Raw genomic sequence first — 25,137 nt, forward strand, 5'->3', positions numbered from 1 at the left:
TTGTTGGTGCGCGCGGGCTTTGCTCTAGTTGCGCGGTGTGAGGGCTTCTCATTAAAGCGGCTTCTCTTGTTGCGGAGCACGGGCTCTAGGCGCGGGCTCAGTAGTTGTGGCACAAGGGGTTAGTTGCTCCACAGCGTGTGGGATCTTCCCAGACCAGGGCTCGAACCCACGTCCCCTGCATTGGCAGGCAGATTCTTAACCAGGAAAGTCCCCCTGGGGGCCTTTTTAATATGCTGTTTAAATCTACAGGATTCAGGCAGTTTGGGTGGGGCCTGAGATCTGCATTTAACAAGCTCTCATTGTTGTGGTCCTAACGTGGGTTGGAAAAGAATTTCCAGACACGAGGCAGAATGAAATAAGATAGAATTTATTAGAGGGAAGGGTTGCTGCCAGAACAGCGGGCCGACTTCCTAGTAGTCTGGGAGAGTCGACCCGAACATGTGCTATTGATCAGTTTTTATAGCCAGAAAACAAAAGAATGGTCCGGGGTGAAAATTTCGTTTACTGATTGACTGAGGCACATATACCTTCCTTCTATCAGGTGAGAGTGGGACAGCTCAGATGCCTTTCCTTATTTGGGACAGGTCCCATTGCCCAGGTGGGTGTTGCCCAGGTGGGCTCAGGAATTTCATAACCATCTCAACATGGTGGGGAGGGCGATTAAGAGTCCGGTAGGGGGTGTAACGCTGCAACTTTTTCATGCAGGGTCGTTCTTTGTCCTTGAAGCATCATTGTCCTTGGAGCACCACATTCCCCCTTCTATTTATAGGGCCAATTCCTTGGCCCTATTGGGTACCCTGCTCATATCTACCTAACTGCCTAATTCCCTCTCAGGCAGTCTGGAACCCCTTTGTGAGAAGGGGTGATGAACTCTCTGGCTGCTTCCTGCTGAGCAGGGGCATCATGGGGCCCTGGGTTCCCGTTGCCTGCTCTCTGTCAGGGTGTATCTAGGGAGGAGTGTGGGCCCCATGTAAAGTGATGGCAGCTTGTTCAAGGGGTTGTACGAGTGTTGTCTGGCCGGTGTTCTTGTTGCATCACCACTTGTATTCTGGAAGAGACAAACTTAGCAAGGAGGTTAAAAATACATGGCCCGAAAATTGGTCTGGACCTTGCCTGATTGGTTAACCAAAAAACAGCAATCCTCCTTTAACACTGCACAAGTCCCTCCCTGATAAGCCGTTAGGAGGTCCTGAGCTCTTCTATTTTGTAAAACCACTCCTGTTAGAGAATTTATTTGTTCTTGTAGCATGTTAATTTGAGCTGCTAGGTTGGCAATCTGTTGTGTGAGTTCGAGAGAGAGCTGTTGGGCAGTGAAAATGGAGTTTAAGAGTCCGGCTGAGCCTGTTCCCATTCCTGTTAGGAGGATCGAGGAACGGCGAGTGGGACCAGAGAAGGAGGTCAGGGCTGAATAAGTAGCCCCTGTGTCAATTAGAAAGGTTATATTAGCCCCTGCCACATCCAGGGTTACCCGGGGCTCCTCCAGTCTTGTGGGGAACATAGGGTCCTGTAGGTTGAGCCTCGAGCACCTTCAGTCATCCACATCCAGGAGCCCCAGATCTACAGTGCAATCCGGTTCTTGCTCCTGGTAGTCAATTACCACTGACAGGGGCAATTGGCTTTGACCTCGGCCCGGGGGGCTGGGACCCAAAATACCCCAAGTGTTGGGTGGTTGTGGAATTGGCCTACCCGCTTGAGGGCGGCTGGGACAACTCCTCTTCCAATTGGCCCTTTTGATGACAGTAAGGGAACGGGGTATCCGGTGGTAGGGTGTGGCAGTTCCTGACAGTGTGCCCCTGCTGACTGCATTGGTAGCAGGTCAGCGGTGGTTTCTGAGATGGGAGAGGGGCTCCCGTGGGTCCCTTTTGTGGGAGGGACTGAGTAATGGCAAGAGCCATATATTGAGCATGTCATTTTAATTTTTCCTCCTCTCTTAGTTCTCGTCTGTTCCTAGAAGCCTCCTCCCTATTGTTAAAAACCTTAAAGGCCGTGTCAAGTAGGACAGAAAATGGGGTCTGTGGCCCTTGCTCTAGTTTCTGTAATTTCTGTCTTATGCGTGGGGATGCCTGGCTTACAAAGTGAACTGCAAGTATAGCCTGACCTTCAGGGGTCTCAGGGTCTAGGCTGGTGTATTTCCTCATAGCCTCTACTAATTGGGCCTGAAAAAGGGCCAGATTCTCAGAGGGTTCCTGTGTGACTTCTCTGAGTTTCTTATAATTGACAGGTTTGATGATTGCCTTTTTCATACCTTCTAGTAGACAGGTAATCATGTAATTTCTCCTAGTGAGCCCTCCTGCTGGCCCATTTTTATTTTCCTGGTATCTCCATCTTGCGTCTGCCCGTGGGACTGCCTCTGCCCCTGCTCGGTTCTCATTAGGATTTCAGGCGTGTGCCTCATCTGCCCAGGCCTGAGCCATGGCCCAGATCCTGGCCTTTTCCTCGTGATGCAGCAGGTAGTTAGGACCACGTGAATATCTGGCCAAGTTAAGTCAAAGGCTATAGTTAGGGCCTGGAATTCCCTTATGAACATGGAGGGGTCCTGGCTAAAGGAGCCCAGTTTCCCTTGAATATGAGAGAGATCAGACATGGGGAAGGGGACATGAACTCTGATAGTACCTAGGTGTCCATTAGCGACCTCTCGTAGGGGAAGCATATTGGGACTCGATTCAGAGCATTGGGCTGCTGGTGACCGAGTGTGGGGAGGGGGTGGAAGGTCTGCTTCTGGGTACAGAGGTAGGCATTGGGGAACAGAAGGTTGAGGAGGAGGCTGGTGAGATCAGGGACAAGAAGGCTCATCCAAGATATCTGGTGGAGGGGGAGATGCGGAGGGACGAGGTAGTGAAGCTGAAGGAGGAGGGGGGGGGGAGGACGAGGCATTAAAGCGGCAATGGAGAGACACATGTGACAGGAGTCCCTCAGGCTCAGCTTCTGACTGAGGGCCATGAAGGCCTGGACATATGGAACCTCGGAATCCTTTGCTAGTTTCCGACAATAGAGATCAAGTTGGAGGATCGTGTTGTAATTTAGCGTCCCATTAAGAGGCCATTGTTCTTGGTCCCCCAGTTTGTATTGGGGCCAAGCCGTGTTACAAAAGAAAATGAGCCTCTTCTTTTTGAGATTGTCTGGGTCAAATTCCTTCCAATTCCTGAGAATACAACCAAGAGGTGAGTCTAAGGGGACAGACGTACCTGAACCCATTCTTAGCCCCAATGCTGTAGAACGGGGGTATTGAGAATCACTGACAGGCAAAAAAAAAATCACTGACAGGCATACGTGCCCTCTTTGTCTCAGTGACGTATCCGTGCGACTTAGGCACAAAAATGCCGACTGTCCCAGCAGTCGCGTCCGACTGAGGTGGCCAGAGCAGTGAGAAACCTTACGGCCAGGGCATCAGTGACCAGAGAGGGGAATCCCCGGAAGCCAGCCGGGAATTGACTCACCGTTATTAGACTCTCAGGGATGGGAAGGAGCTCCCGGGACGACCTAGAGGCGGCGAGGTCCTTTGGAGTCAGCCCGAGCTGAGGAGAAAGAAGCAGAAGCGACAGAAAAGAGGACTGAGGATTCCTCCTTCTACCCCTACCGAGGAGGCGGTGGCCAAGGGACTGGAGGCTGTGTGTTTTGCTTCGTCCACAATGTGCCTCGCGTTGCACGGAAGTTGTCTTGCTGGGGGCAGACGCTCTAATAGCCTGGTCCGTTCCGTGACCCCCTTAGCCTTTCACGGGAGTCTTCAAGCAGCAGGCGCCCTAATGGCTTTTAAATGCCTGACCCGTTCCCGCACGATACCCTTCGGCCTAGTCCTCAGTCGGAAGGAAGACAGAGGGATCCTCACCCGCTCTGGGTGGCAGTTACTGGGGCGAAGTGAACCGTGGAGCCTTCGGAACACACAGGGTATGGCGCTGGCCAGAGTTCCTCTGTTGCTTCCACAGCAACTTGCCTGTTCACAGAGGGTCCCAAGGAATGAGGAGAGGAGGTGGGGAAAGAGATGCCCCTGGAGATCCCCGTACGAGCCATCAAATGTTGTGGTCCGAACGCGGGTTGGAAAAGAATTTCGACACAAGGCAGAATGTAAAGAAGATAGAATTTATTAGAGGGAAGGGTCGCTGCCAGAACAGCGGGCCAACTTCCTAGCAGTCTGGGAGAGTCAAGCCCGAACATGTGCTATTGATCAGTTTTTATAGCCAGAAAACAAAAGAATGGTCCGGGGTGAAAATTTCGTTTACTGATTGACTGAGGCACATATACCTTCCTTCTATCAGGTGAGAGTGGGACAGCTCAGATGCCTTTCCTTATTTGGGACAGGTCCCATTGCCCAGGTGGGTGTTGCCCAGGTGGGCTCAGGAATTTCATAACCATCTCAACATGGTGGGGAGGGCGATTAAGAGTCCGGTAGGGGGTGTAACGCTGCAACTTTTTTATGCAGGGTCGTTCTTTGTCCTTGAAGCATCATTGTCCTTGGAGCACCACACTCATGTCATGCTGATGCCACTGTTTTCTGTAGTAAAGCTCTAAAATTCATTCATTTGGAGGACTGCTGAACCATACCTGGCCTCATTTTACTCTCCTAAAACCCCTCTAAGATAGATATGATGCCCATTTTACAGATGGGCAACAGGCTCAAAAAGGTGAAGGGATGCCATACAACAACCACAAAACACTACAGTGAATGGTAGAGCCAGGCTTCTAGACCCTTCTTTCTCAAATAATTAGCTCCGTGTTTTTTCCAATTAAGAGTCTCAGCTCTAAAAAAACAAAGTCAGGCTTTCCTAATGACATAAGCCATATATGCTACATCATCTTTCTTAGTAATGGTGATATTTGACAAGCCCCGCCCCCCTCCCCGAAACATCAGCTCTGGTCTGATCCTTTACAGTGGGTTCTCAAGCTTAAGTATGCACCTAGAGAGCTTGTTAAAATGTCACTAGGTTCTACCCTCAGAGTTTGACTCAGTAGGTCTAGGGTGGAGCCCAAGAATGGACACTTCTAAGGAGTTTCCAGGTGATGTTGATGCTCCTGGTCCAGGGACCACGCTTGAACTACTACTGCTCTAAGGAAAAAATGAATGGAAGACAGGGAGAGGTGGGAAGATTAATCTCCCTTACTTAGCACTTCTGTTCAAAGTAGAGGGTAAGCTATTATTTGGCGAAATGTTTTCTCAAATAGCCACAGTTTACAGCTGTTTTCTCAAAGGTTAGTGCTGTAACTACCTGTGTAAGAATGCTTGAAATTCCCTCATCCAGGCCACACCCCAGACCAATTAAGTCAACTTCCCTGGGAATGACTTTGGCATCAGCACTTTTAAAGCTACCCAGGTGATTCCAATGTTCAGCCAAAGTGAGAACCACTGAAAACACCCCCAAACCATTGTGCGGAGTGAACAGGCCATAGGTGTGTCTGAGCCTTAGGCTGGTCAGGAAGTGGAGTGCCCTAGCAGCCTCTGGCTGACAGCCTCCTCCCTTCACCCTTGTGTACCCTTCAAAAATCAGGACTGCATTAATGGCAGCACCCCTGACTGCAGAAAAGAGTTCATTTGTTTTGATGAGATGAAGTTGTCCCTATATAACCTCTTAGGCCTGTAGTTAGAGTGAAATATATTTCAGTAGATGTTTGACAGCAAAGTCTGCTTAAAGTAGATTAAAAACCAGTTACCTGAACGTTGAAATAAACCTCATTATTAACAAAGAGCTGAACTTCATTATCTCACTGAAGGGCATATAATTAGAACCATGATAGTGAATGTGATGCTTGCCCTGAGAGGGGGAAAAACCTTTACAATGAGAGAATTAGATTATAAAAACTTCCTCTTTAATCAAGGTTTTTTAACATGGAACAGATTTCTTGAATAAAATGGAAAGTTTCCAACACACTGAAACATAAATCACCATACATACAACACCTGGCAGAAAAAAACCAAAACAGGAAGTTTACACAATCCCTGTAACAGCCATGGTCTTATTCTTAGATGCTTCCTCCATCTGCCAAGTGTGTTCTGCTGGATACAGAGCTCACAATGGTTTTGGGGGGTCACACTTAGCTGAGGCTGCAACCCAAAGAGCAGTCGTCCGGCTGGGCCATGGTCCTGTTGGTTCTGCTCAAGAAGCAAAGCAGTCACCAGCACGTTCAAACAGTGTACTGAACATCCTTTAAATATCAAAGTGAGAAACAGGAAGGCAACATAATAATGTCATCAGAAAGATGTTAGCAAATGAGGACAGCTGTATAAAGCTTGAGGCTGAAAAGTGGCTCCCCAGCTTCATTTCTTTGGCTTCTTGGGCAGTGGCCGCCGGAACAGCAAGATGTGAGGTTCTGAAAGAGTGAGTGAAATGTAAGAGACAAGCTCACATCATCCTATGCACAACCTATAGTGTCTTCCACTCCCACTTCCCAGGTATCACCCACTCAGATCTTTACAACTAAATTAAGATTTAAGCATACAGCCTTAGAAACAGACCCCGAAGCCTGGCCTGTGTGCTAAGCACAGAATTGTCAATATCAGTTCTCTTGCTATGTTTGTGCAGCCCCGGGGTGTCCTTTATTAGTTTTGTCTGGCAGTTTGGTGTCTGGTGTCTTATCAAGAAATATACTTTCCTTGGTTTATTTGGAACACATCCCAAAATTCACTTTCTGATGGAGAATGAAGCAGGGGCCATAACCTCTACCAGCGTATATGTAGCATTAAAAAAAAAAAAAAAAAAAATCCTCTGACCAAATTAGAGATTAAAGGAGGTTTTTTCAGTGACAGGTTGTGTCTGAACTTCCCAGATACTTTCTTATTTTTGGTCACTCCTGTTTTTCTAGATGGCTGGTGAGTTAAGAAACTAGTAAATCATCCCTACTTTCTCCCTATTTCTTTGGGTTATGCGACCTTATCATTCCTTCATTTCCTCAGTCCTACATGGTTGCTTTCTGCCATTGCACTGACCTGGTTCATGGATCATATAATGGACCCATCCCTGACTCTGCTGAACACCAAGATTCCTCCATTCAGATTCAGACATCAAATGGGTTTTAGGGACCAGCTTGGCTATGTCCTTGGGCAACATGACATGCCTGTAACAGAAACATGGGAAGGTGGGGAATCTGTATCAGTACTGGGTACAGTCTGTCAGACGAGTGCCTGCATATAAAGCCAAGAGAGGCAAGAAAAGACAAACCAGTTCGTAATGGCAGGGAGTTTATATAATCTCATTGTGGGGCAGAGGCAGCTAGAAATAAAGGCCAAGATACGTACATTCTCAGAAAAGTATATTAAAAAGTACACATTAATAAGTAACACCAGTGAATGAGCACCTAAATTCCAGGCACTGTTGATACATTGACTCTGCCTTCTCGGAGCTTATAGTCTTCTAGTTGATTACCCTAAAACAATATAATGGGAGCCCCACCACACACACACACACACACACACACACACACACACACACACACTGTTAATAAGTAAAGGCAGTTTTGAACAGAATTGTAAGAAAGGGAGAGAAGTAATTTCATGGAGAGGAAAGGCCTATCAGGGAAGAGCCAGAACAAAGGGTGAAATATATCTTATCCTTTAAGATCTATCCTAACTGCATTTTCCTAACTCTGAAGGGATGTGCCATGAGACTTCTTTGGGGGGAACTCCATGCATTTCTAACCAAGGATAAGTCTCCTTTCATGGCAAAGAAATTACTACTCTGACATGAATTGGGGTGACTCAAACTTCATCATTTTCAATGAAAATGTACTGAATGCTCTCTCTGTTTTAAGTAAAAGGGATTTTTTTCCCCCAAAGAGTCAATTCTAGTCTAAATGTCTGAAAATAGCTTACATCTTAACAAGCCCCTGGCATAAAGATTGGCTTCCATACCTACTTAGACCAAAAAAAACAAACAAACCCTTTTCTTAAACCAAATATCACTGCCAAGACTTACATCTTCCAGGGGATGAAACTAGTGATGTTTCCCTAGCCCTGCAAAGACATTATAAGCACATAATTTTAGTTAGCCTAGTTCAGATATAGAGGCAAACAGCTGAGGAAAAGAAAGTTAATTGGGTCCAAACAGGGCTGGGGGGCCTTGCCCAAGGATTTGGTATAAAAATAATACAAATAGTGTGTTTGTCAGCAGACACTGAGTTCTCCAGAAGGCCCAGAGCCCCGCACTAGGCTGAAGAAACACAAGGAAAGCAAGCTTCCAGTTGTTTTAAGTATTACACTTAATATAGACTGGTCGAATGCCAATATTTGTAGAATTCTTTGTCTTCCCTAATTTTCTAATCTAGAATTACGGATTTAGGGTTTATCAAATGCAAACTGTAGGGAGTCCTTTCTTCACCATGCTTGGCAAGTCGTACGTGCTCCCAACACAACCTGTACATAGTTCTATCATACCAATTATCACCTGCTTTCTGAAGTCTGTCATTACTTCCACAGATTTTTAGGTCTGTTGAAAGCAGGGACCATGGCTTATCCTTGCACTTTAGCAGAACACCTGAAACCTATAAGCACTCCATAACTGTTTCCTAAGTAGATGCCCTTCAAATATTTGACAGGAATCTATTAGGTCTATATTAAGTCTTTTCTCAATGTTCCTGGCCAGTTTTATTCCACTCCAGTTCTTCGAAGCCCCCTTCCTAAAACAAGCCAGACAACCACGCCCCCTTTCCATGAATTAATAAGCAACACTCAGGCTCTCTCAGAACTCCCCTCACTTTGAAGACTCGAGGAAAATTCGAGCTCCGCCTTTGCCACCTTCTCCCAGGAGGCTCTACGGTGTTGCCATGATACAAGTAGTCTCAAGCAGGCAAGTTCAATTTGCTCAATGAAGGTGAGAGAATGATCCAGAAACCCGCAAAGCTGAGGGTGGTCGGCACTCTAACACTCTAACCACGTCCACCCACGCCTCCTCCCAACAGGGGAGCTTACTCCAAATTGTCTACCACTTTAGGGTTTCTTTTATGATCGCCCCCTATCCTTCGCGCATGCGCCTTACGCTCTCATTGCTCGCACCCATTCACGTTCATCTCCCGCGCATGCGCCATTCTGTAGCTTCAGTCCCCGTTACTAACTCCTCGTGCCCTCACTTGTCAAAGCTCACGACCTTGTTATTGCCCCCGCGCCGGCACTAACCGGTACTCGAACTCCTCGTCGTCGTATTTGTCCGAATAGTAAATCTGCTTGTGCGACATGATCGCCCTGCCTGAGGACCGTAAGCCCCGCACTGCCAACCTCCAAACAACTCCCAGCAGCACACGCTCCCACCCTCTTTGGCCTCGCTTTCAAACACACCGCCCGCGCTTTCTATTGGTCCTTCTGGCGGAAGGCGGGACAACCCCACCTTCAAGCCTCCGATTGGCTAAGATTTGTTTCTCCTTGAGTCCTTATTGGAGTGCACTGCTTACGTTGCTCAAGAACAAACGTAGGTCAAAAATAGGCCTCTTATTGGCTATCATGGCTCCTGTGCGCGTTCTCGTGCTGCTATTGGCTGACACGGGAAAGTGGGATGGGTGAAGGAGGGACGATGAGGTAGAGGGTCAGGGGTTAGTGAGGCCGGAAGTGAGTGCAATAAAGTTTCTCCAGGGAGGCCGGGCCGGGGAGAAAGTTGGAGCGGCGACCTAAGAAGGCAGTGGCGTGATCCGGAACCAAATCGGCCCGCGGTGCGGTGCGGAGACTCCATGAAGCCCTGGTGAGTTGGGACTTTTTTTCTCCTTAAGTGACCCACTCCTCCTCCCCGGAACCCCTCTCCCGGGACCCTACTTCCGGTCTTCATTTATAAGCCCCGCCCCTGCGACCCCCTCCCCGGAAGTCCCACCTCCCAACTTCAGGGGGCTCCCCGAACCCCGACTTGTTTTCTATTTATTGTCCCCGACCCCACTCTGTCGCCCGACTTTCCTGGAAGTCCCACCCCCAGACATGCTTCCAAGCCGTACTACTAGAAACCCTACGTTAGTCCTTCCAGTTCCCCGAAACTCCGCCTCCTAGCGACGATTCTCCGCCAACTCCTGTCTATCAAAAAGCCTATCTCCCAAAAGGGCAGAGCCCTGCCCCTCAAAGAACTATTCGAATTCATGAAGCCACACCTCTCTAGGGGTTCCTCCCCTCTAGAAGCCCCGCCCCTTCCTTAATCCACGTCTGATTGTCCAGAAGCCTTGCCTCCTGGGAGTCTCTGATGCTCGCGTCCTGAGAGGGCCACGCCCCCTCAGGAGCGTTATCCCTGTGGGACCCGGGTCATCGCCTCAGAAGCTTTGTCTTCAATCCCAGAAACTTCACCTGCTTAACATTTCCTTGTTCTTTTTCTGTTTGGGGCCTTTGGCTCAGTTTTCCTGAGCTCTCATGCTCCACTGGGTAGGAAGTCAGAAGTTCACATCTCTGGCTCTGAGGAGTAAGAGATTAGAGGCAGCCCTTTTCCTCTCCCTTACCCCCTTCCAAGGGTGGACCTACTTGAAGGGGGCTGGACTTGGGGTTTGGCATGAGAGTGGGAGGGAGACTCGCTCATAGATTCCCAGCCCCACTCCCAGGACCGACTCCACCCCAGAAACAGCTGTTTGTCTCATACCTGTACGTCGGGAGCTGGGTAGGGCCATGGATTTGTTGGTGTGTGACATGTGGGTGTGACAGGAGAGAAAAGTTTTCCACCACCAGAAAACGGTGTCTTGGAGTGGGTGTAGGTAACAGTGTCCTTTTTGCTGTTTGATTTTTTTTTTTAAGGGACTCCTCAGGCCCCACCACTTCTCTGGCTCTTCCCCTCCCCCTAACCAGAGTTCTAGTCTGGGCATTCCTCCTGGTCCCGCTTGCCCAGCCTTCCCTTCTGGAAACATTCCTGAGCTTTCGCCATTTCCTGCTACTTTCCGCCGCTCTTGCCTCCTCCTCCCTGCTGGGCTGAGAAGCCACACGCAGCTTCTTCCAGTCGCCCGGATTCCCAGTAGCAATCTCCTTTCTTCCTACATAAATTTAAAAAGCCCTACTTCCTCTTTCTTTCTAACAGTGCCCACACCTGTTGGTCATTCTCTGCTTCTGGATCCTGCAGGCACCCACAGAATGCCCACCTCTAAAGATGAGGACATCCTGGTGTGTGTTGGTGTGTGATGGGGGTGTGAGGCTTTGGCAGAATACTTTCCTCATTCTCTCTATGCCTGGGTGTTGAGTCTTTAGGAAACAGAGTGATAGAGTTTCTTCTCTGGAGTGGTGCATGGAGTGGCAAAGCTCTCCTTGGAGGACTAAGTGGGAGGTGATAAGCACAGTATCTAACATGTTTTAAGTGGTACTGTTGTTCATCGCTATAATCATGATAATTTGCATCTTTTTATATTCTGAAGTAAATTTAAGGATAGGTAATTCGGGGGTGAGCCTGGGGCGTTATATGTATCTTTTACAACTACTTTTTTTGGTCACTTTCCACCTTCCTTTATGGCCCCCTTGAGCAGAGCTGTGGAAGGAAGCTGTGGGTGGAAGGAATGGGTTTGGGACTGTTCCCTGTGTTCATCCTCAGTCCTTCTCCAGGCACCCCTTTCTCCTTAGCAGATTTGTCTTCTGCCCCCTCTGTCCCTTCATGGCCTGTAGCCCCCACTTCTCTTGGAGAACTGTTGCACTCTCCCATTTCCTCCAGCCAGACTCTGCCTCTGGTGTGAGGGGCATCATGCTCTGTGGTGGACACCTGCACCCTTCCCAGTCACTACTGCAAGAGGAGGGGTATGAGCTTACCCGCAGGTCCAGGGAGCTGACCTTAGTGTCAATGCCCTGGCCGCCCCCACCCCTTCTACCCTTGACAGCTTGCTTCGCTGTGGAAAGGGGGACAGAAGAGTGCTTGGCATGGGCCGCTGCTCCTTGGCATGGTAGGCGCCATGCATTGAGAACAAGCCTCCACCAGCCTGTCCTCTGCTCCAGCTCCTGCCTGGTGGCTCCCTGATGCACCACCCAGGTTGGACTTTATTCCCCTTACTTCACCAGCTTTGCCCTTCCTCCTGGCCCCTCCCTGCATCCACTGGGACCACGTCCTTCCTTTTCCCATTTCTTTAGCTCCCTCCACAGCTGTGGTAGCAGAGGATGCTAATGGCCCAGGCTCCCTGGGGCCGCCACCCCACGTGTGATAGTGGTGGGGGGTCGCCGGGGGTGGCCGGGGCTGGAGGAGGAGGGAGTTTGAGTGTTCAACCAGGACAGGAAGGGAATTGCTGAGCTCAGGGATCCCCTCCCTTTCCCACCCCCAGCTGCCTCTGTTTCCTCCCTCATTCCCCCGCTGCCCTCCCTCAGCTTCCTGCTCCCTTTGGCCTGCCCATGTCTGGTTTGGATTGATCCAGACCTCCTCTTGCCACCCTCCTTTCCTTCTCACTCCTCCATCCTTCCCTCCCACTCCCACTTTATTCCTCTCCAGATTACTTGTTGTTTGTACCGGGGCAGGGGGGCATGGATCTCTCTGCCCTGTAAGAGTTCTGGGTTGGGGCAGTGCTGGAGGCTTAGCCCCTCAGAGCCTGTGAGTCAGCACTGTCCTCGGGATTGGTCTCTCCCCTTAGCTCCCCGCCCCTGGGGAGGAGCCAGTCAGCTCTAGGTCCAGCCCGTTCTCCTCACAGCCAGAGAAGAGGCTCCACGCTGGGCGGGGATGGGGCCTGAAACTCTCTGGGTCTGAGCCCGGGGAGCCAGAGCCACTTGTCCCTCTCCCTCCCCAGGACCCTTGAGATCCCTGGGCCATAGAGGTCCGATCAGGCTAAGGGCCTGGGATGCCCCCTGCCTGGCCCCCTTGCCCTGACTGGCAGGGGGGCCAGGCTGGGCAGCAGCCTCCCTCTCACTCCGGCCATGGATCTGCTGCCCCCCAAGCCCAAGTACAACCCACTTCGGAATGAGTCTCTGTCATCGCTGGAGGAGGGAGCTTCAGGGTCCACCCCACCGGAGGAGCTGCCTTCCCCATCAGCCTCGTCTCTGGGGCCCATGCTGCCACCTCTGCCTGGGGACGATAGTCCCACTACCCTGTGCTCCTTCTTCCCCCGGATGAGCAACCTGAAGCTGGCCAACCCGGCTGGGGGGCGCCTGGGGCCGAAGGGGGAGCCAGGAAGGGCAGCCGAGGATGGGGAGGGGATCGTAGGGGCAGCCATGCTGGACTCAGGCCCCCTGCCCCTCCTCCAGGACATGAACAAGCTGAGTGGAGGCGGCGGGCGCAGGACTCGGGTGGAAGGGGGCCAGCTGGGGGGCGAGGAGTGGACCCGCCACGGGAGCTTTGTCAATAAGCCCACGCGGGGCTGGCTGCATCCCAACGACAAAGTCATGGGACCCGGGGTTTCCTACTTGGTTCGGGTGAGTGAACATCCTCCCTCCCACTCCCTCCAGTTCCTCTGCTCACTAGTCTCTTTTTTTTCCTGCTCTTCCCCAGCAACTCCCTTGGTTTCTGTGTCCTGTTTCTTAAACCTTTCGTGCCCCTTCTCTGATTCTTTCGCCCCTTCCCTTCCAGCTCTGTCTGGGGCCCCTTCCTTCTTGTGACTCCCCCACCCCCACCCTGCCATGCTTAGCACAAAGCCCAGCACAAGCTTTAGTAAGTGTTGGAATGAGTGACTCTTGACTGTCCCCTCCAGTCTCCTCCCCCTTTCTGGAGATGTCACTCCATCCCACCCAGTGCCTGTCACTCCCCTCCGAATTCTCTTCCCACATGCATGAGGTCCCCCTAGCTTGCCTTCTGTCCTCACCCTGTTGTTTTGCATGTCGTGGGATGTATCCACGGGCAGTGGGCAGAACTTCTGCATCCCTTACGGAACAAGCCGGGAAGAGTCCTGGGGCTCTTTGTGAAGAGGTGGGGGGAGGCGGCTGACTGTTCTCCTCCCGTCCTTCCCCTCAGTACATGGGCTGTGTGGAGGTCCTGCAGTCAATGCGCGCCCTGGACTTCAACACCCGGACTCAGGTCACCAGGTTGGTGGGGCGGGGGGCGGAGTGTGGGGGTCCTGGGATTTGTGAGGGGAGGGGGGAGTGGGTCACTTGGCAGTGGCGCTATTGATGGCTCATCTTTGGGTGGTGAAGGGGATTGAGAAAAAGTTAGGGAAGGGAGTCGAAGTGTCAATGAAGAGAGGCAACTCTGACCTGGCTCCTTCTTGCTTATGCAGCCTGCGGGGTTGTGGGGGAGGTGGCAGAGGCAGCTGGCAGCTGGAGCTTGAGTGGAAAATGGGGGTAGATGGAAGGTTGCCTCTGCCTTTGGGAAGGGGATGGGACATTTGGTAGCTGGAAGTAGGTGGAGCCAGACCCACTGAGGCTCTAACCCAATCAGCCAGGAAGCGGCCTCTCGGTGTCATCAAATATTAAAGGCCCTTAATTCAATCCGCCACGACAAAGAGCCTGGAGTGCCCCTGGAGTCTGGCCTGGCCTTCCCCTCCCCCAGCCCTGTGGCAACTCCAGCCGAGTGGGAGGCAGGCCGTGGGTCTGAGTCCCCCTCTTTCCCCAGGGAGGCCATCAGTCTGGTGTGTGACGCTGTGCCGGGTGCTAAGGGGGCAACAAGGAGGAGAAAGGTAGCTGGGGTCGATGGGGCTAGGGGTGCTGCTGGGAGAGGTGGAGGAGCAGGGGGAAGGCTGGTGTGGGGCGTGCGGGGAGAAGTCCAGAAGGCAGGAGTGTGCGGGTTTCCTGGTGTGAGGAGCCCCCCAGCTTCTGAGATCCTTGAGCCCTTCCCTAGCCCTGTAGCCGTCCACTCAGTTCCATCCTGGGGAGGAGTAACCTGAAATTTGCTGGAATGCCAATCACTCTCACCGTCTCCACCAGCAGCCTCAACCTCATGGCCGCAGACTGCAAACAGGTTGGTGGAGTGGGGCGGGGGGACCAGAAACATTGATGGGAGGGCTAAGTGAGGACCCGTCGGACGGAAGGCTTGGGAGCAGCAGGACGGTAGGGAAGGAGGAGATTAGGAGGACATGGGTTGAGAAGCCAAAAGGATGAGACTGGGATCCCAGGGTCCTGGGCCAATGGTGGGGGGCGCCCAGTGGGCCCTGAGGCTGCCTGACACATGTCATTCCCTTCCTTCTCCATCCCCTGCCCTAACCCTCAGATCATTGCCAACCACCACATGCAATCCATCTCGTTTGCGTCTGGCGGGGACCCGGTGAGTTGGGGAACGGAGCACGGGTGGTGGGAGAAGAGTATGGGGCTAGGGGTTGGGAAGACACTGGCTAGAGAAGGGAGCCTGCTAGGATTGAGGTGATGTCTGAAAAGGACTGGGTTTGAGGGGTCAGGAGTGAGGTGGGGCTATGAAATTTAGCTAACTGGCCTCTTCTGACTCTGTCCACCCCAGGACACAGCCGAGTATGTCGCCTATGTTGCCAAAGACCCGGTGAATCAGAGAGGTGAGGCGTGGTGGGGAGCGCTGGGTGGGGCCAGCTGTCCGAGAGGTAGGTGAGCAGGACCCGGTGGCTCCTGCTGTGGAGGACAGAGGACAAGGGCCCCTGTCTGCGCCTCCTCCTGGCCACGCTGCCCCCGAGCTCCCTGATGGCCTCTGCTGTGCCCCCAGCCTGCCACATCCTGGAGTGTCCCGAAGGGCTTGCTCAGGACGTCATCAGCACCATTGGCCAGGCCTTCGAGTTGCGTTTCAAACAATACCTCAGGAACCCGCCCAAGCTGGTCACCCCCCATGACAGGTGAGTGGGCCAGGGAGGCGGGGCGGCCAGCTCTTGGGCCCCAGACCGGAATTGGAAAAGTAGGTCTGCTCTTCCCACACTTGAGCTCAGAGAGGTGCAGGGAAGGAAATAACCTGTGCGCCTCTGCTTCCCACTTCCTGCTATTCTGAAGTTTCCTGTGGCCATCAGGAAGGTCTCTCGAGGCCCTGCCTGCTGCAGGGCCAGCTCTTCCTGTCGCGTGCCCGTGGTGGCGCTGAGCTGTAGTCCAGGACGTCCACGCTGCAGCTCTTCCCTGGCTAGATGGGCTTTTCTTTTCCCAGCCATCTCATTGCTGGTCTGTCCTGTTGTGCATTTCTCCATATTTAGTTTAGTTCTTCATTTTCTTGCCTCTAGAAGCCATCAAGAATTTGGGCGAGGGAGGATGGCTCTTTCCTGAGATCCTTACCTTTCCCACCTCAGACTAGTGGCATTGAGTATTTAGAGGAGGTTAAACTATTCTGGAGCACCCCCCTCCCTGGTACTTAGTGCTCCCCTTCCCTCTTGGGAGACAGCATAACGATCAAGGTCATGACTTTAAAGGCAAATCTGAATTCACATCTCAGCTCCACCACCTTTTAGTTGTGAGACCTAAATCTTTTTACCCCTGACCCTCATTTTCCTCATCTATAAAATCGAAGAAGGAGATAATACCTACCTTATAGGGTTGCCAGGAGGATGAAATGATTATATGTATGAAACAGCCTCAGGCCTACCCCTCAGGGAATGCCCAATACGTGAGCGCTGTTCTGTCTGTTCTCCATCCTCTTACCCATGCTCTTCTCTTCCTCCTGTCCCTCCCAGGATGGCTGGCTTTGATGGCTCAGCTTGGGATGAGGAGGAGGAAGAGCCACCTGACCATCAGTACTATAATGACTTCCCTGGGAAGGAACCCCCTCTTGGGGGGGTGGTGGACATGAGGCTTCGGGAAGGAGCCCCCCCGGGGGCTGCTCGACCCACTCCACCCAGTGCCCAGACCCCTAGCCACCTGGGAGCCACGCTGGTAAGTTGCTTGCATGGAGGTGGGCTGGGCCCAGGATGGCAGCGTCTGGTTAGGGCCTCTGGTCTCACCCTACTTTTGTCCCTTCAGCCAGTGGGGCAGCCTGTTGGAGGAGACCCAGAAGCCCGCAAACAGATGCTGCCCCCGCCACCCTGCCCAGGTATGAAGGGAGCTGAGAGGGGCAGAGTGGGGTGTGAGAAGCAGGGCGGGGATCACTGTAAAGCCTCCCTTTCCTCAGCAGGCCGAGAGCTCTTTGATGATCCCTCCTATGTCAACGTCCAGAACCTAGACAAGGCACGGCAAGCAGGCGGTGGGGCCGGGCCCCCCAATCCTGCCATCAATGGCAGCGCGCCCCGAGACCTCTTTGACATGAGTGAGTGTGCCCCTCTCCTTTCTGCATCTGCATCTTCCCACTTGGTTCCTCCTCTTTTCTTCCTGGCCTCCCCTCCCTGAAGGTCTGGCTCTTGAGCATGTGTTGTGCCAGCTGCCTCTTCTAGCCCTCTCTCTGTACTCCCAGAGCCCTTTGAAGATGCCCTGCGGGTGCCTCCACCTCCCCAGTTGGTGGCCATGGCTGAGCAGCTCCGAGGGGAGCCCTGGTTTCACGGGAAGCTGAGCCGGCGGGAGGCCGAGGCACTGCTACAGCTCAACGGGGACTTCCTGGTGCGGGAAAGCACGACCACGCCTGGCCAGTACGTGCTCACTGGCCTGCAGAGTGGGCAGCCCAAGCACCTGCTACTGGTGGACCCTGAGGGTGTGGTGAGTATTGCAGGGGTATGGGTGGGTGAGGCAGAAAGGAAGGTGCAGGACCCTCCTGTGCAGCCCTGTTCCTGCCTCACTGCTTCCTAGACTTCGCCCGCTGGGCACCTCTATCTGAGCCTCCCCTGCTCTCAAGGTGCCTGGCATTCCCCCTCTAGTGGCTTAGGGTTCCTTCCCTTCTCACATCCCTGAACTTGAGCTGTTTTCCCTTCAGTCCCGGCCAATCCCCAAACCTTATGCCCACGAGTGCTGGAAGGTGCTGATGTCACCTGAGTCCCTCTTTTGACAAATGAGAAGACCATCCTTAAGAGGTTGTGATGCTCAATGTCAGATGGTTAGAGGCTAGGCACCCCAAATCTCCTCTCTTAAGAGGAGCCAGGGGCCTCCCCAGCTTCTCCAGACTCAGGGCTCAGACCAGTGCTCTGTCTCCTGTATGCACTGTCCCTCTGCCCCTCATAACTTTGGTCTCTTTTCTACAGCAACTTCAGCCTCCTTTGCATGTCTTTTTTGTACTGTGTATCCTCTTCTGAGACATACCACCTTCTTCCAGGTCAGGGGAGGAGTAGCTGTCCCTCAGCTTCATGATTTCTGGGCTGATATCCCCTCTGCCTTTTCCCAGTTCACTGACCTGCCCATTCCCACAGCTATCTCCAGCTTCTCTTTCTAGAGAAGCCTCAATGATCAGGACTGATGGCCCTCCCACTTCTGCCATCTTTTTCTCCTGCCTCAACCCTCTTGAATATTCCAGCTTCCTCAGCTTTGGGGACTGAGGTCTTATTTGACTCTTCAGCTGAATTGACCTTCTCCCTTACCACTTCCCAGGTTCGGACAAAGGATCACCGCTTTGAGAGTGTCAGTCACCTCATCAGCTACCACATGGACAATCACTTGCCCATCATCTCTGCGGGCAGCGAACTGTGTCTCCAGCAACCTGTGGAGCGGAAACTGTGATCTGTCCCAGTGCTCTCTCCTAGAAGATGCCCTGCGACCCCTTCCACCCTATTGTCCGACTCTCAGGACCTCACCTGGGAGTGTTTTGTGGGCTTGGCCTTGTGTAGGGCTGGGGGTAGTGTGGACATTGGGTTCAGCATCCAGCTGAGTGAGAGGGTTTGAGTCAGGAGCCAGGGGTAGAGTCCTGCTTCTCCCCAAACCTCACCAAAGTATTAATGTACAGAGTGGCCCCCTTCCCTGGGCCTTTCCTGTGCCAACCTGATACCCCCTTCCCCAGGGTGGGTGCTGGAGGCCTGGGCAGTATGCCTCCTTGTAATGGAAAATGTCCTGTGGTGATAGGCCCAGTGGAGCAATCACCCTTCCAGGGAAGGGGGAATGAATCACACCTTTAGTCTACCCCTGGGCTCAGGGTACCCCAGACCCCTCTCAACAACCCTCCCTCCCAGCGTTTAAACTTTGTGCCTTTGACCATCTGCTAGGTCTGAAGATATTTTATGCAAAGAGTTCTTGGGCCCCTGAAGTCAAGCATGGGGGTGCTGACACCTTGGCTTCTGGGACCCCGTCCTCTCCTTGCTCAGTACCCCCTCCCGTTTAGGTTGGGCGAACAGAGGCAGGAGTGGCAGCTGTCCCCTCTCCCCGGGGATGTGCAGCCCTTAGAGATTGCCTCAGAGCCCCCTCCCAGCCAGTGGGGAGATGGACCCACCCCTTGCTCAGTGCCTCTTGGGCGGGGCCTCTCACCCCAGGGGGTCTATATATACATTTGGCAAGTCCACTCCCCCCCCACCCCCAGCCCCATGTTGCATGCATGTTATACTCTAGAGCCAAAGTACAGCCCTTCCTCCTGTAGCCTCTGCCCTGCCTCCCCCTGCTGGGGTGGTGGGGGATGACTGAAGTGTCATCCTAGGTGGATTTTGTGGAGGTGGGAACAGGGGCACTCAGACTCTAAAGCAGTAGACAATCCCCAGATACCATCGGTAGATTTGGAACTGCGTTTATTTTTTATTTTATATGCATATATTTTAGGGCTGTAGATTTACTTTCCTAATTTGTTTTCCATAGCTTATTCCTGAGCACAAAATGATAATAATCGATTTATACATCACCTTTTTGACTTTTCAAAGCCCTTTTACAACTATTGGCATTTTCCTCACCCCCGGCCTTTGCCGGTAGCGTTATCTTTTCTGAGAGACAAGAGGCCGAGTGTGAGCCAGGACTAGAGAAACTTGGAACTCCCACCGCGAGGCTGGGAGGCAGAAGTTTGGCTGAATGAGTGTTAGTTTCACACGGGGCGGTTCACACGGGGCGGGCGGGGGCGGGGGCTGGGGGACACTTAAAACCTGCAGTTATTGAATCCCTTCTCCAGGCCGGGTCCTGCCGCAACGACAGAGGAGCCGGCCCTGCTCTGTCATTAGGCCTTGTGGATAAGGGAGCGTGGACTATCTAAATCCTCACCTCCCTTTTTTTTCTTTTCTTTTTGTTTGGATGTTTTCACGGGTCTCACTTATACCAAAGGGAAAGAATCTTCATTAAAGTCCATATTTCTTCTACCTCGGCCTCCTGGTCCCTGTCGCTGCCTATTGTTGGCTGTGGGCCCCCCGCGGCGGGAGGCCGAGGCCGCCTCGGGGCGCGGTGCGGCCCGGCCCACCTGGCCTCGCTCGGGTCGCGCTCGAGCGGGAACCTGGGGGTTCACGGAGGAGGGGCGCCGGGAGGGCGCGGCGGGGTGGGGATTGCGGGGCCGTCATCCAAGGAGACGTTCGTGTCTGCGGCTGGGGCCGCGGCGGCGGGGTGGGATCGCAGCCGGCCGAACCCCAGGCCGCTCGGGCTTCCCGGGCGCGCGCTCACGCCCTCGCGCACCTCTGCGGCGGCCCCTCGGCGGGGGATGGTACGGCCCAGCAGCAGAGCCCACGGCCGCCGCCTCCCCTAGTGAGCGGGCACGCGGCGCTCCCGGGCTTGGGACGGCCCCCCGCCCCAGGGTCGTGCCTTGGTACCGCCCTGCCTGCCCGGCGCTAGGGGGAGGGTGTGACCGGGCCTCGCTCCCCCTCCGTGCCGCGCGCAGTGGTGGCTGCCACGCCGAGTTCCGGTTCCTGTGGCTGCGGCCGCGGGCGGGCGGTGAGGCTGGGCAAGCGTGCAGTTAGCGCCCAGGCTCGCCGCCCCCGCCTCGCCGCACCTCCGGCTTGCTGCCGCGCGGGGGCTTGCGCCGCCCCTGCCTCCCCTTCCGGGCCATGGTGCAACCCCAGGGCGCGTCTGTCCCCCGCCGCCGCTGACCCCGGTCCCCCACTCCATGGCCGCCTCGGCGCCGCCCCCACCGGACAAGCTGGAGGGAGGTGGCGGCCCCGCACCGCCCCCTGCGCCACCCAGCACCGGGAGGAAGCAGGGCAAGGCCGGTGAGAGCGCTGAGGGGGCCTGGGACTGGCGAGGCCGAGAACTCGGGGACCTCGGAGGGAGGGCTGGCGGGCGGGGGAGGTGGTGGTCCTCTGGCTGAGGGCCCTGAAGGAAGGGGAGGCTCAGGTGAAAAGGGTGGGTGGGTGAAGCCCTCCAGGGGTTGCGGGCAGGGGTTCACAGATTGCGGATCCTAGAGTTTGGGGCACCTGGAGTTCTGGAGCCACTTGGGAGTCTGAGGGTATCAAGAGATGGGGCGTCTCGTTTGAAGTAAGAGGCAGCTGAGAGTGTAGCGTCCAATTTATTTTTCAAAGTGTACCATTGTTAATATCTGTGAAGTAAATAAACAAGAGTATAATGAAGTTAGAAGAGTTCCTTATATCATGGCTGCGAGAGAGGAGTTTGGGGAAACCTCAGGGAAACTTGTGTCTGCCTTTTACTGCTTTTCCAGGTCTGCAAATGAAGAGCCCAGAAAAGAAGCGAAGAAAGTCAAATACTCAGGTGAATGGTGGTTGGTGGGGGGGGTAATTCCCAGTAGCCCCTTTGGGTGCTCTGCTCTGCCACTTCAATGTCTCTACCTTGCATAAACCGCGGGAAGAAGAGAAAGTTGTCTTTCTTGTTCTGTTTCTGGTCCTTTCCTTCAACTTCATAACAGATTTTAGGGGTAGGGGTGGGGATGAGATGGTTTGACCAAAGGTCTTATCAGTCAGGATTAGAATCATTCTCTCCCCGTTTGTGCTGTCCTGTTTCCCACATGATGATAACAGCTACCACTTACTGAACCTTTTCTAAGTGTCAGGAATTGTGCTAAAATGCTTTTAACAGTTTGGGGAGATGGGCATTGTCACTATTTTACAGATGAGGAATCTGAAGCTTAAAAAAGTTAAATGCCTGCTCCAGGGCCTTGAAGTTACTCAGTGTCAGAGCTAGGATTCCAGCGTAGTTCTGCCTGTTTTCGAAACACTGTTACTGCACTATGCTGGTTCTGCTCTCCACTCTCAGTTTCTTTGTTGCATTCTAAGGTTCATCTTGATTTAAGGTCTGAGCTGGCCAGTACCAGCCTCCAAAAATGTGTATTGTTTCTGATGCTCTCTTGGTTTAGCTCTCCGTTTCCCTCCATGACCCTCTTTCCCTCCTCTTTTCCCCCAGGGCCCTGCATACTCACATCTGACGGAGTTTGCGCCACCCCCGACTCCCATGGTGGATCACCTGGTTGCATCCAACCCTTTTGAGGATGACTTCGGAGCCCCTAAGGTGGGGGGCGCAGCCCCTCCATTCCTTGGCAGTCCTGTCCCCTTTGGGGGTTTCCGCGTACAGGGGGGCATGGCAGGCCAGGTACCCCCAGGCTATGGCGCTGGGGGTGGAGGAGGCCCCCAGCCTCTTCGTCGACAGCCCCCCCCTTTCCCTCCCAACCCCATGGGCCCTGCTTTCAACATGCCCCCACAGGGCCCTGGCTACCCTCCCCCAGGCAACATGAACTTTGCCAGCCAACCTTTCAACCAGCCTCTGGGTCAAAACTTTAGCCCGCCTGGTGGGCAGATGATGCCAGGCCCCGTGGGGGGATTTGGCCCCATGATCTCACCCACCATGGGACAGCCTCCCAGAGGGGAGCTGGGCCCCCCTTCTCTCCCCCAACGCTTTGCCCAGCCAGGGGCACCTTTTGGCCCTTCTCCTCTCCAGAGACCTGGTCAGGGCCTCCCCAGCTTGCCCCCCAACACAAGTCCCTTCCCTGGTCCGGACCCTGGCTTTCCTGGCCCTGGTGGTGAGGATGGGGGGAAGCCCTTAAATCCACCTGCTCCCACTGCTTTTCCCCAGGAGCCCCACTCAGGCTCCCCGGCTGCTGCTGTTAATGGAAATCAGCCCAGTTTTCCCCCAAACAGCAGTGGGCGGGGTGGGGGCACCCCAGATGCCAATAGCCTGGCACCCCCTGGCAAGACAAGTGCGGGCTCAGGGCCCCAGCCTCCCCCAGGCCTGGTGTATCCATGTGGTGCCTGTCGGAGTGAGGTGAACGACGACCAAGATGCCATTCTGTGTGAGGCTTCCTGCCAGAAGTGGTTCCACCGCGAGTGCACTGGCATGACTGAGAGCGCCTATGGGTTGCTGACCACTGAGGCGTCTGCTGTCTGGGCCTGCGATCTCTGCCTCAAGACCAAGGAGATCCAGTCTGTCTACATCCGTGAGGGCATGGGGCAGCTGGTGGCTGCTAACGATGGGTGATGCTGGCAAGGTGCCCAGGAAGTGCATACGTTCCTCCCTGCTCTTCCAGGGTGGTTGTTTTCCTGTCTGGCTCTTGGTCCTTGTTTCCACTGGCTTCCCATCCCCATGGGGCAGAAACACAATGGCTCCTGGGGGCAGAAAAGGAACTGAGATGGGCAGGCAGAAGAGCCTGGATTGCTCACTTTTCTGGAAACTTACGTGTTGAGATCTACAGAGGTCCAGGAAACCAAAGCCCTGCCAAGCAGAGCCATTTTTGGTGGCTGTCTCTGGAGGCCTAGGGGTGTGGCTGCAGGAGAAAAGAGGCTGGAGGAAGATCTGAAGGGCAGAGGTGTCCCCTCTACAGATGATGGATGCCCTCAACACCTGTGCCTAACACTCCTATCTAGCCCCCCAGCCCCAGCCTTAGTTTTTGGAGTCCAGTATTAAAGGTTTCTGGCCAGAGGAGTTGGGGGTCTCTTCCCATCTCTGCAGTAGCCCTTTCATGGGTGCTGGGAAACACCTTTAGGGAATAAATGGAGATTTTCCCCTTTTCTTACCTTCCCCTTGCCTCCTCCAAGACCTACCCAACTCCTCCCCCCTCAGAGAACCAAATAGCTTGAAGAAGCAGCAGAGTACATGGCTATGGCAGTTTCTTGGTGATTTGGGGCTTCAAGACAGTAGGTAAGAGATGCTGTCAGGACATATCTTCCTCATACCAAAGTCACTGGTCGTTTCTCAGACTCTCTTGTGCTTTTTCCCTAATGACAATATTTTTGCTAAAAATTGGGATATGTGGTCTGACAGAGCAGAATATTTGATGTTTGGACTGTCCTGGAAGCCTGGACTCTGGCTGTACACGCCCCCCCATCTGTTGCACATTATTCGCAGCGCTGGTCTTCAACTTTTGGCGCCCTTACTTCCCTGCTTCTCTGGCTTGATTGAAGGAAAGCTTGAAGAGGCGCAGAGCCCTTATACCTCATTTTTTCTTCTGATGAAAGGATCCCTGTCTCAGCCTGTGGGTGGGGAGGCGGCAGGACCCTTATTGCCATGGTACTAAAATGCAATCCAGAGCCTGGATGTTTTTTGTTTCTCTCTTTCTCTGCTATTCTTTATATATTTCTCTGGCCTGGTGATCTAGCTGTTCTCATTCCTCTCAGCCAGGGTCCTGCACTGGGCTTTGTTTTTATTTTACTTTGTAAACACTGCCTGCCAGAGATGGGCCAGCGGCCTGATCAGGAGCCCCTCACAGCTGCTGTCTCTTCCTTACAGCTCGTGCACACATTCCTCAGTGGGGTGGGGAAGGCAGGCTTGGGGTGTGGCCCTGAGAGGAGCTGGTGTTCCCCTGCCCCCACTTTTCCCGGGACCCTAGCGTGTGAAGAGAAGACAAAGGTATACTGCAGAACTCTTTTGCCTGCCCAGGTGTAGCATGCAGCCTCTGAGGCTGTGAGAAAGAAGGGAGCGGCCTCTGGGCCTCTCTCTTCTAGTGTTCCCTGCCGTGGAACAGCAGAGATGGCAGCCCCCCCCCCGCCCCCGCACTGCTGAGCTTTGTGTTGTGTTTGTGGTTCTGTTTGCCCCTCTTTTATCGGTTGCTATTTTTGTGGTCTCCCCCATCTCTGCATTTGGTAAGATGGCTCTTGCGGGGGGGGGGGGGGGCGTGTCTGCTCAGTCCCTCTCTCCCTCAGTCCACTGCTTTTTGGAAGGAAGCGGGGGTGGCAGAGATGTGGTGGGGAAAGTTTTGTACGGTTGGGTTAATAAAATGACTTGGAAAATCCAGACCAGGACTCCTTGCTGTTGGGGTGTACAGGGTTGGAATGAGCCAGTCACTGCTGGTCAGGATGGTTGCGGGGTGAGGATATGTATCCCTCAGGGTCCCTGGAGGTGGGAATGGCAGAAAGACTCGGGGCCCCTGAGCTGACCCTCGTACAAGCCGCAGGGCCCATGGAGGCCTCTTGGCTCCACCTCTCCCCCTGTGTCCCTGCTGCGAGAAACAAGTTTCCTTTCTGAGCACGTTCCTGGGCCAGGCTTGGAGCCAAGCAGGAGCTTTGACTCCAAGGCTTCAGGGAGACAACTGCCTTTAGAGCTTCTGGGGTTAGTGCCTGCACTCCCACTCCCGAGTTGTTTGGGTTAGGGGTCGAGCGTAGCTCCAGGGGTGGGGGAAGGGGCTGCCTTGGTCTAGCAGATTTCGTTTTTGGATGCTTTTCAGCCCCCCATCCCCCTTTAAAAAAAACAGCGGCATCCTTAATCCGCACCGGAGCAGGGTAAGGAGAGTGGCAGGAGGG

The 25,137-nt window shown here is 53.6% G+C and overlaps 3 protein-coding genes across 6 annotated transcripts; 2 read left to right on the forward strand and 1 right to left on the reverse strand.

Annotated features, from left to right (window-relative positions):
• Positions 1 to 5,777: 5,777 nt before the first annotated feature.
• On the reverse strand, positions 5,778 to 9,228 carry CKS1B (CDC28 protein kinase regulatory subunit 1B). Its single transcript, XM_061185946.1, has 3 exons — positions 9,098 to 9,228; positions 6,917 to 7,044; positions 5,778 to 6,300 (listed from the first exon to the last, which is right to left on the reverse strand). The coding sequence occupies exons 1-3, from the start codon at positions 9,154 to 9,156 to the stop codon at positions 6,248 to 6,250; spliced, it is 240 nt and encodes a 79-aa protein (XP_061041929.1). The 5' UTR covers positions 9,157 to 9,228; the 3' UTR covers positions 5,778 to 6,247.
• Positions 9,229 to 9,506: 278 nt separating this feature from the next.
• On the forward strand, positions 9,507 to 19,835 carry SHC1 (SHC adaptor protein 1). 4 transcript variants are annotated; one of them, XM_061183382.1, is made up of 14 exons: positions 9,507 to 9,653; positions 11,737 to 11,885; positions 13,082 to 13,249; positions 13,785 to 13,855; positions 14,382 to 14,445; positions 14,607 to 14,726; positions 14,976 to 15,029; positions 15,219 to 15,270; positions 15,435 to 15,561; positions 16,381 to 16,579; positions 16,667 to 16,736; positions 16,815 to 16,949; positions 17,094 to 17,332; positions 18,155 to 19,835. In XM_061183382.1, the coding sequence occupies exons 3-14, from the start codon at positions 13,085 to 13,087 to the stop codon at positions 18,281 to 18,283; spliced, it is 1,425 nt and encodes a 474-aa protein (XP_061039365.1). In that variant the 5' UTR covers positions 9,507 to 9,653; positions 11,737 to 11,885; positions 13,082 to 13,084; the 3' UTR covers positions 18,284 to 19,835. The 4 variants fall into 4 exon arrangements, with proteins under 4 accessions (XP_061039365.1, XP_061039366.1, XP_061039364.1 ...); XM_061183383.1 differs by lacking the exon at positions 11,737 to 11,885; XM_061183381.1 differs by lacking the exons at positions 9,507 to 9,653; positions 11,737 to 11,885 and having other exon boundaries at positions 12,387 to 13,249; positions 16,818 to 16,949.
• Positions 19,836 to 20,353: 518 nt separating this feature from the next.
• PYGO2 (pygopus family PHD finger 2) lies at positions 20,354 to 24,631 on the forward strand. Its single transcript, XM_061183384.1, has 3 exons — positions 20,354 to 20,667; positions 21,114 to 21,163; positions 21,812 to 24,631. Exons 1-3 carry the CDS (start codon positions 20,565 to 20,567, stop codon positions 22,877 to 22,879), a joined length of 1,221 nt encoding a protein of 406 aa, XP_061039367.1. The 5' UTR covers positions 20,354 to 20,564; the 3' UTR covers positions 22,880 to 24,631.
• The last annotated feature ends 506 nt before the right edge of the window (positions 24,632 to 25,137 follow it).

Source organism: Eubalaena glacialis, chromosome 3, assembly GCF_028564815.1.
Source record: "Eubalaena glacialis isolate mEubGla1 chromosome 3, mEubGla1.1.hap2.+ XY, whole genome shotgun sequence".
NCBI lineage: Eukaryota > Metazoa > Chordata > Mammalia > Artiodactyla > Balaenidae > Eubalaena > Eubalaena glacialis.